Genomic DNA, 10,876 nt, shown 5'->3' on the forward strand with positions numbered 1-10,876 from the left:
TTCAGAGGACTACACGTCCTCGCCTTCAGAGGGCTGCACGTCCTCGGTTTCAAGGGGCTCCACATCTATGCCTTTAGAGAACTCAAGGTCCTTTGCCCTTAATGCTTAACCGAGACTTACGCTCCCGGGTGAGGGGCCAATAGTTTCCCTTTATCTGTTCCTTGGCCACCCCCTTAATCTCGAAGGAGGGCCAACTGTGCGAGCACAACCAGAGAAGGAGGCTATCGTGCAACTACTATGCATACCGGGGCAAGATTTCGCCCAAACTGACACAGGGAGACGAGTGCGGATCATGCGCACCACCATAACTCTGATCTCCCCCTGCCGAAGTGTCAGTTGGTTTGTGCCGTCATGACATAGGTAAGTATACACGTGGCTCAACTGATTTCTGATGCCATCCACTATTTGCAGGGATCGCGCCCACAAGACACCCAGTGGACCCGGAGAAGTCCAACAGGGCCCTAGGGTTTCCAACTCTGGTTACGGGCCTCTGTCAGTCCTACAGGGTGCCCGTCCCCCCAGCAAGGTCATGCCATCGTGACATAGGTAAGTATGCACATGGCTCAACTGATTTTTTATGTCATCTACTGTTTGCAGGGATCGCGCCCGTAAGACACCCAGTGGACCCAGAGAAGTCCAACAAGGTACTGGGGTTTCCAACTCTGATTATGGGCCTCTGTCAGTTCTATGGAGTGCCCGTCGCCCGCAGCAAGGTCATCAGGCCTCCTACTAACCGAGCATTCATCAAGAAGTACTGCGCCCCCAGGTAGGCGCAGGGCGAGACACCATAACAGCCAGGGGATGGCCGGTAGTGGGCAACAGACGCACCGCCGCCACCTCTAGAGCCCCTCAGCTCATCTACACAGGCTAGAGCGTAGCCTATGACCCGTGGCTGACCAATAGGCGACCAAGTCCAAAGCCAAAGGTAAGAAAAAGTACTAGGCCCATGACCGAAGCGTTACTAGGAGGCAACCTAGAATTGGCTACGAAGAAGCTCCTCGCGAAGTGGTCCAGGAAGGGCACCAATGAAGAGGATTCCAGTGTGGCCCCACAAGCGGACACGGGCTTTGACAAACCCCAATTCTAGAGCGTGGAACATCAATAGCGTTTCAAGGCCATCAAAGGATGGTCATTCCTCAGACAGAGACAGGGGCAGCTGAGGGATGATGAATTTCCTTGGAAGAATCAAAAGAATTCTCAGACTGTGTCGTTTTGAATTCTTTGACAAGGGAGAAGGGAGACATAAAAGAATTCAGGCGGTTAGTCCTTTGTTCTTTTGGAAAAGGGAGAAGAGAGACACAAAAAGAATTCAGGCGGTTAGTCCTTGGCGAATTCTTTTTGGCAAAGGGAGAAGCGAATGAAAAAGGATGAATAGCACAAGTTTTCAAGGTTTGGAAAACCAGAAAACTTTGGAAAGCTTTTGGCACAAGGAAGAAGAAGAAGAAGTTCAAAGAGACTCAGAAATCAATGTGGAAAGATTGCTTGTGTAAAGAATGAATTGGAAAAGATAGATGTATAGAATGATTGATTGAATGATTGTGAAAATGCAAAACAAAGTCTTGCTTTTATAGACTCTTCATGTCTGGTCAAGAGAACCATTAGAAGAGTTATGACTTTTAGAAAAACTTAAAACCAATTTGAAAAAGTCAAAAACTTTTTGAAGAGTTACATCTTTTTATTTGTTCCGAAACTATCACTGGTAATCGATTACCAAATCAGTGTAATCGATTACACAAAGCTTTTTTTTGTGAAAGAATGTGACTCTTCACATTTGAATTTGAATTTCAACATTCAAGCACACTGGTAATCGATTCCCAAAACATTGTAATCGATTACAGCTTTTTGAAATCAATTGGAACGTTGTAAATTCAGTTGAAAACTTTTTCAAAAACATTTTGCTACTGGTAATCGATTACAACAATCTGGTAATCGATTACCAGAGAGTAAAAACTATTTGGTAAACATGTTTTGAGAAAAATCCATGTGCTACTCAGTTTTCGAAAAAACTTTTTCATTACTTATCTTGATTAATTCTTCTCTTGATTCTTGAATCTTGAGTCTTGAATCTTGATCTTGATTCTTGGAAGCTTGAACCTTGAATCTTGAATCTTGATTCTTGATTCTTGAAATCAAATTTCCTCTTGAACCTTGAAGTGTTCTTGATTCAATCTTGAACATCTTGAACTCATTCTTTGATTCTTTGAGATCATTATCTTTGTTATCATGAAGTGTTCTTGACCTTTGAGCTTTTTCTCATCACCTTTGTTATCATCAAAACTCCTTTGAATCAATCTTGATTCATCATGAAGCTTGCTTCTACATTATGGTTATCCACACCTTTTGTCAGCCAGAGGCAAGCGAGCCCGTTGACACACAGAGACTAACGTCGTCATCTGTACATTTGTCAACCAGAGACGGCGAGTCCGATGACATGCAGAGATACTTTATGGTTATCTGCACCTTTTGTCAGCCAGAGGCAAGCGAGCCCATTGACACATAGAGACAATGTCGTCATCTGCACCTTTGTCATCCAGAGACGGTGAGTCCGATGACATGTGGAGATACCTTATGGTTATCCACACCTTTTGTCAGCCAGATGCAAGCGAGCCCGTTGACACGCAGAGACTAACATCGTCATCTGCACCTTTGTCATCCAGAGACGGCGAGTCTGATGACATACGGAGATACCTTATGGTTATCCGCACCTTTTGTCAGCTAGAGGCAAGCGAGCCTATTGACACGCAGAGACTAATGTCTTCATCTGCACCTTTGTCATCCAGAGATGGCGAGCCCGATGACATGCAAAGATACCTTATGGTTATCCGTGCCTTTTGTCAGCCAGAGGCAAGCGAGCCCGTTGACACATAGAGACTAACGTCGTCACCTGCACCTTTGTCATCCAGAGACGGCGAGTTCGATGACATGCGGAGATACCTTATGGTTATCCGCACCTTTTGTCAGCCAGAGGCAAGCGAGCCTGTTGACATGCAGTGACTAACTTCATCATCTGCACCTTTCCCGGAGATGTCAGCGTCTTCCGTCCGAGACCGCAAAAAAGTCTCATTTCTGCCGTTAGACTCAAGTGTCCGGTAGCATGCAGAGACGCCCTATACGGTAATCCGCACACATTTCGAAGACAAAAATGTCTTCAGTCATTACATGCCTTCAAAAGGCGACAATGACCCTCATTTACATTTCGAAGACAAGAATGTCTTCAGTCATTGCATGCCTTCAAAGGCGACAATGTCCTCATCTACATTTTGAAGACCACAATGTCTTCAGTCATTGCATGCCTTCAAAAGGCGACAATATCTTCATTTGCATTTTCAAGACGACAATGTCTTCACCTTAAAAACTTCACCTCAAAATTAGTGTCTTATCTTTACTTCCCTTTTATCTCCAATAAAAGATAAGTAAAGAGGGGCAACTGTCATACCCTAATTTCGTCCGGGGACCATTGTTTGTCGGCATGCGACCTTCGTTTGACCACCTCAAAATGTTTAACACCCATCATTGTGGAATTCGTAAAGTTTCGAGATGTTTCGGGAAGAAACCGGTCAACAACACAAAAATGGGAGTGTATTTAGCAAAGTGGGTGTGTGTAAATAAACTGTTACACTCTAATTTCATCTAAGGACCATTGTTGATCGCTTTGGAAGGCTTAACACTCATCGCGGTGAAATCCGTAAAGTTCTGCGATGTTTCGAAAAGAAAACAACCAAAAACACAAAAAACAGGGGGGGTGAACTTATCAAGATAGGCGTGTAAATAGAAATTCGAATCTAGGCCATTCTGGAGCATTTTGGAAGTTGGGTTGCTTAAGGAGGAAGCAACTGGGTGGCAAGCTCCTCCACATTTTGTTCAAAAATGGTTTCCGTGGCTTCCGTTAAATTTCCGAAAACCTTGGCTAAACATATTTCACTTAATATTGGTGAAAGGGAAGAGAAAAAAAGATGAAAATCAAATCCGAACACTTCCGTAAGGCTTCCGTAACTTTTCCGTAAAGTACGAAAAGGGGGGTGAACTTAGTAATTGGGGTGCACTTAGAAATCTTCCTCAAGAAGCCTCTGGGCGGCAAGCACCTCTCTTTTTCCCTATAAATAGGGGAGGGGGGCTGTTTCAAAAATATTCATGACCCCTAGGTTATGCATTTCAGCTATTTTGGGTAAAAAACACGTTTCCTCAAAGAAAAATCGAGTCAAAGTGCTTCCGTAACGCTTCTGAGACGTTTCCGTGAGCAAATCTGTGAAGATTTTCCTCCGTTCTTCGTCCGATCTTCATTTTTTCTTCGTTCTTCAACCGGTAAATGTTCGAATCTGAGACTTTCAATTCATTTCTTGTTTTGTTTGCTTTCATCTTCATCTCGTTCACTTTTGATTTTTTTTCCTTCCATTTTAACGTGCTTTAACCGTTTTATTTAAGCCATTATCGCGCCTAATAAATGATAAAATGAATTTCAACCAATCATTTGCGTTGTACTCTTGTTTAATCATTGTTAAAGCAAAATCTAACTGATTGTTCACACTGTAACCTCGGTTAAACCAAAAAAGAAAAAAAATAACAAAATAATCAAAATATCTTGGAAAAAAATAATAATAAAATAAATCAAAAAAATCAGTCGGACATTTTTCTTTGAAAGTTTCCTTGAATGTATTGACTAATAACCAAAGTGAAGCTAAGGCTAAAATTAACTCATAAATCAAGCTTTGTCCGCAAAAATCACTAAAAACCATTTTAAGGTCCAACGCCTTAAACGGTCTTCTTTGCTTTTATCGGTTAATATGGACCGTTCAAAAGCATAAAATCAAGACGTAACTTTACCACTTTTGCAACAACTACGTAGGTCTGATTTCCTCATCGCAATTGAGGATATGTAGGGGCAAAAGCCCCGCTTTTGTCGACCACCCCAAGAGATCGTTAATGGTCCAACGCCTTAACGTTTCTCTCCTTTCAAAAACCAAGAGATCATTAATGGTCCAACACCTTAACATTTCTCTCCTTTCAAAAACCAAGAGATCGTTAATGGTCCAACGCCTTAACATTTCTCTCCTTTCAAAACCAAGAGACTGTTAATGGTCCAACACCTTAACGTTTCTCTCCTTTCCAAAAATCAAAAAGATCGTTTAATGGTCCAACGCCTTAAACGACTTTTGTTCGGTTAAAATATATCTTGCAAAAAAAGATATAAACAACTTAACCAATGTTTAGTTCTAAAAGAACTACGTAGGTTTGATTTCCTCATCACAATTGAGGATACGTAGGAGCAAGGGAAACACCCTTGTCGACCACAAAAAAATAAAAAATACAAAAGGCATAAAAAGACATAAAAAAGTAAAAAAAGGAAAATAAACAAATCAAAGACATGATATTGCACACTTGGTTAGAGGCTATCGTCCTTTGTGACGAACGCGTGGGGTGCTAATACCTTCCCTGTGCATAAAACCACCCCAACCCCATGGCCTAGGGCGCTGGATGCACTGCCGAACCACACGATCCACTTATCCCTATCCTCATCCTCCACCTTCTCCTCGAACAAGGCCATGATGTCTTCATCCAGAAACTCCAGATGCATGGGCTGGTAGTCATTAAGAGGCTGCTGAGCCAGATAGTCCGCCATGGCGCTTCCTTTTATCGCCTTTTGAGTGACGTAGACAATGTTAAACTCAGATAGCAACCAAGTAGTATGGCTTAACATATATTGCCTTAGATGATGGGACGCCCATATCAAGGCACAACACATTCTTTCTAGCAAAGAATAGTTCATTTCACAGGCAGTGAACTTTTTGCTCAAGTAATAGACATCCTGTTCTCTCTTTCCGGAATTGTCATGCTGCCCCAACATGCACCCCATCGACTCATCCATCACCGTGATGTATAGGATAAGAGGTCGCCCGGGCAATGGTGGTATCAGCACAAGAGGGTTCATAAGGCATTGTTTGATCCTACCGAATGCCACTTGACAGTCGTCATTCCATCGGACGGACTGATTCTTGCACAAAAGTTTGCAGAGAGGCTCACAAGTAGCGGTGAGCTGCGATATGAACCTTGCTATATAGTTCAGGTGCCCCAAGAAACCTCAAACTTTCTTTTCGGTGCGCAGCTCAAGCATCTCAAAGATGGTCTTTACCTTTTCAGGGTCCACCTCTATCCCTTTCTGACTTACGATGAAACCAAGCAATTTTCCCGACTTGACCCCGAAGGTACACTTGGCGAGATTCAATCTTAACTGATACTTCTGTAGTCTCTCGAACAACTTCCGTAAGTTGACGAGATGTTCCTGCTCGGTCCTAGACTTGGCAATCATGTCATCCATGTAGACTTCAATCTCTTTGTGCATCATATCATGGAATAATGCTACCATAGCTTGCTGATAGGTTGCCCCGGTGTTCTTGAGCCCAAAGACATCACCTTATAACAGAATGTTCCCCACAAGGTAATGAACATAGTTTTCTCCATGTCCTTCAGCGCCATCTATATCTTATTGTAACCAGAGAACCTGTCCATGAAGGAAAACAAAGCAAAGCTGGTTGTGTTATCTACAAGGGCATCGATGTGTGGTAAAGGGAAGTTATCCTTTGGACTGGCCCGGTTTAGGTCCCGATAGTCCACACACATTCGTACCTTCCCATCCTTCTTAAGGACCGGCACAATATTGGCCACCCATTCGGGGTACTGGGTCACTGCCAGAAAGCCAGCGTCAAACTCCTTTTTCACCTCTTCTTTGATCTTTAAGGACATCTCTGGCTTCATCCTTTTTAGTTTTTGTTTTACTGGGGAACAACCGGGATTCAACAGTAACCGATGTTGTACAATGTCAGGATTCAAACCGGGCATATCTTGGTATGACCAAGCGAAAATGTCTTGGTAGTTTTAACCACCAATTTATCTCGGATCAGTGTGGTCATGCCCGTACCCACTTTTACCTCTTTCCTTTCCTCGCCAACACCCAAGTTTACGATTTCCATTTCTTCTCGGTGCGGCTTCATCTCTCGATCTTCCTGAGTGACCATCCTTTCCAGCTCCAGGGAAAACCCCGTATCTTCATCTTCTTCATCCTCAGCTTTGTTTGCTACTCATTCAAGATGAACGTCAGGGTCCTCGGTATTAGTACCTTCACAGGACTCATCGTCAGATCTGTACCATTTAATCACAACAAAAACAAACATACAGATGAATGAGAATGGGTGAAGGTTCAAGAACCAATGAAGGAAAGCTCTTATATTATATATCTTGAAAGCAAAAACACATAATGCCCTAACAGAGAGAAAACCCTAAAGCCTAGGCCCAGCTGAAGGGTTAAAACTAACGAATTACATTATGCCCGCCATGGAAACTGCGGGTCGTTCAACAACTTGCCAGTTTCCTAATTGGTAATCAAGAAGGCACGACTGTACCTAGCTTGAATGGTCTCGGGGGGCTTCGTCATGTATCATGGTGACTTGCTCTTCACCCCTCCAGCCCGCACTCACGAAACTCTTGCTGATGTGACATGGATGGGCCTCTTTCACTTGTGGCCTTTGTTGTTGGCCCATGCCTTTGCTCCTCCTCTCTAGGGCATTTCTTCTCACATCAACACGCGTGGGCCTATAGCCTAGCCCAAACCTCCCACGATTTTCCTTTAACTCTACCAAGTTGGCCACACCATCGTTGTTCTTCCCTAATCCCATTCGGGGCTGATATCTGTGCCCTAACATCACACGGGCTACCATCATAGCAGCATCAGACATGTGGGGTCGCATCAGAAGGGATTCCACAGAAGTGTTGCTCACCACCTTAAAGGACTAAAAATCCGTGTCTAAGGATTCTTCTACCGCTGAACATGTTTCCATGTCATGTAATGCACCCGAATGCATTAAACAAGAGTCCCCTTTGGGCCCATCAAAGGAAACCATGCCCGCCTCTTGCAAAGCTTCAAAGATAAACCTTCTTGAGGTTACCACGCCCTTCATTTGCTTAGGCCTCTGTAGCCCGCACGCCTATATTGCATTTACCGCCGGTCCCCCATGATTGGCAAGCGGATTTGTTTTCACATTCGGGCCATCTTCTTGGAATGTTAGCCACCCCGCGTCAATCAAGCTTTGCACTTTATGCTTAAGCGCCACACACTGCTCGATTGATTGCCCTGGAGTACCTCCATGATACGCGGAGGTCGCGTCGGGGTTGTACCATCTCGGGAAAGGAGACTGGTAGATTCTTCTAGGGGTCACCACTGCCAACTGGTTGGCGATTAAGGATGGCAGCAAGTCCCCATATGACATTGGAATCGGGGCGAACTCCGGAAGCTTCTTTACTGGAGGGTTCCTCCCCAAATTGGAACTTGTGCCAGGATAGAAATCGCCGGCGGGACGAGGCCTTGCAAGAGTCGGGGCTTGAGCAAGGACTCTTTGTGGTGGGGCAGATGTGTGTTGCTGGATGGGCGCCGAGTTAGAGGAGTTTCCTGATGCAATCCTACCCCGCAAGGGCATTAGCTAGAAGACTCCAAGTAGATTGGGCTAGAGATCCAAGGAAAGGCCCTAGGGTTCTCATGAGCCTTAGGGTAGATTTCGAGCCCATGGGCTAAGTATGAGCCCGCTTATCTTTGTAAATATTAGAATAGGTTATTCCTTCGTCTAGGCCTTGTATTTTGGCCATTCTAGTAGTATAGGGTTTTAGCCTTGTATTTCGGGGCATTTTGAGTTGTCTTTGTAATAAGGACTTTTTTTTGTTATTTTCATGTTTTTTGTCATGGGGGTGAGCTTAGCTATTATAGGGGGTGTGTAGCTAAGCTCTAGCTTCTCATCTCAAGGAGGTGAGCTTAGCTATTATAGAGGTATGTGTAGCTAAGCTCTAGCTTCTTAAGGAATCTTCTTAAGGAAGCTTCTCAAGGAGGTGAGCTTAGTTATGAGAGGGTGTGTGTAGCTAAGCTCTAGCTTCTCAAGGAAGTTTTCTCAAAGAAGCTTCTCAAGGAAGTTTTCTCAAGAAAGCTTCTCAAGGAAGCTACCTAGTCTATAAATAGAAGCATGTGTAACACTTGTTGTAACTTTGATGAATGAGAGTCTTGTGAGACATACTTCAAAGTTCCACTTCTCTCCCTCTTTTATTCCTTCAATTTCGTGCTCCCCCCTCTTTCTTTCCCTCCCTCTTTCTTTTCCTCCATTGAAGCATCCTTCCAAGCTTCTTATCCAAGGCTCATCTTGGTGGAGAAGCTCCTTCCTCCATGGCTTATTCCATAATGGATGGTGCCTCATCTCACCTCTTTTCCTTTGTCTTCCGCTGCATCTCCATGGTGGAAAATCACCATTAAAGGACCCCATTGAAGCTCAAAGATCCAGCCTCCATAGAAGCCCCACAAGCAAGCTTCCATCATTTCTGGTGCGGGCCGAAAAGCTCGGATGGTGCTGGGCATATTGATGAGTATTGTGAGGGGTTAATTGAGGTTTTGGCCAAACAGGAGTCGAGGTCACGACATGAGCATCCCCTTCTTTCCTCTTTGCCCCAGTCGGCCCGGACCTTCTGTTGCTTGTGTTGGCAAGGGCAACATAGTTGAACTTCCCCCTTTTAGGCCTACCTCAATCCTCTCACCTATGAATACTAGATCCGCAAAGCTAGAGGGCATGTAGCCTACTAACTTCTCGTAGTAGAACACTGGGAGTGTGTCCACTATCATGGTGATCGTCTCCCTTTCCATCATGGGAGGTGCTACCTGAGCCTCCAAATCCCTCCATCTCTGGGCATACTCTTTGAAAGATTCATGCTCCTTTTTGCACATGTTCTGGAGCTGCATTCTATCCGGAGCCATATCAGCATTGTACTGATACTTCCTAATGAAGGAAACCATTAGGTCCTTCCAAGAATGGATTCAAGAGGGTTCCAAGCTAGTGTACCAGGTGTTCGCCGCCCCGGCTAAGCTGTCTTGGAAAAAGTGCATGAGCAACTTCTCATCCCTTGAATACGCGCCCATCTTTCGGCAATACATCTTTAGATGATTTTTTGGGGCAAGTGGTTCCCTTGTATCTGTCGAAATTTGGTACTTTGAAAATTTGGGAGGGACGACGACATCCGATACCAAACATAAGTCGGTCATATCAGCAAAAGGGTAATCCCCGGACCCTTTGACTGCTCTCAATCTCTCTTCAATGAGATCAAGCTTTCCTTTTCCCTCTATTGCCAGAGGTGGTCCCCCTACGGAGAAATGTAGTGGTTGTATCGGGCAAGGTTGAGAGGCTCCCGCAATATTAGGCTGAGGCATAGTGTGGAATGCCAACCCCTCGGCGGTGAACGGGGGGTATGAGTCAACGTCAACTTGTGCATGCTCCCGGGGCTCTTCGTAGGTGCCCCCTATAGGCTGGGGAAGCTGACCTTTGAAGGTTATAGGAATAGCATGATCCATGTTCTCATGCATGGTGGGCGGTGTGAAATTGAGGGGTAAGCCGTAGGGATAGGCATTTCTATTATACCCTAGATGTGGGCCGCCGGTGCTCCCCAATATCTCTCATCCTCATCCCCCCATGTCTGGGGCGAGTTGGTGTGCTTGATTCATTGCAGTTGGAAGAACTGGATCTGCGTCGCAGCTGTGTTACTTTCTATTAATCTTCTCATGCTTAACATGGCTTCCATCATGGAAGCCATTTGATCTTTCAGGGCCGACATATCGGCTTTCATTTTTTCTTGCACCTCGTCTACGTCACCCATGGCTCTAGTCTTAGACCGGGTACGATAGGGGTGCTTTGGAGCGCGTTTAGTTATGGTGTTACTTCCTAAAGGAACAAAATGTGGTGAGTAATGCGAAAAAGAAACTAAACATGAATGCATGCTAAAGATAAGTTGTCGAAGCATTGGATTCACACAGAGTTTTTAAGTAAACACATAGGATTAAATCAACCTCATTTTATTAGGG

General features: G+C 44.5%; 1 protein-coding gene across 1 annotated transcript; it reads right to left on the reverse strand.

Annotated features, from left to right (window-relative positions):
* Positions 1-5,380: 5,380 nt before the first annotated feature.
* Positions 5,381-6,738, reverse strand: LOC102661683 (uncharacterized). Its single transcript, XM_006604995.1, has 2 exons — positions 6,622-6,738; positions 5,381-6,031 (listed from the first exon to the last, which is right to left on the reverse strand). Exons 1-2 carry the CDS (start codon positions 6,736-6,738, stop codon positions 5,381-5,383), a joined length of 768 nt encoding a protein of 255 aa, XP_006605058.1.
* Between the last annotated feature and the right edge of the window lie 4,138 nt (positions 6,739-10,876).

This window comes from Glycine max, chromosome 19 (assembly GCF_000004515.6).
Source record: "Glycine max cultivar Williams 82 chromosome 19, Glycine_max_v4.0, whole genome shotgun sequence".
NCBI lineage: Eukaryota > Viridiplantae > Streptophyta > Magnoliopsida > Fabales > Fabaceae > Glycine > Glycine max.

Bases quoted from the DNA above. Each gene is read 5' to 3' on its own strand.
- LOC102661683 (XM_006604995.1), bottom strand. From the start codon at position 6,738: ATGTCCTTAAAGATCAAAGAAGAGGTGAAAAAGGAGTTTGACGCTGGC. The intron at 6,032-6,621 runs GTACGAATGTGT...TTCATATCGCAG, and splicing joins TCCTTAAGAAGGATGGGAAG to CTCACCGCTACTTGTGAGCC.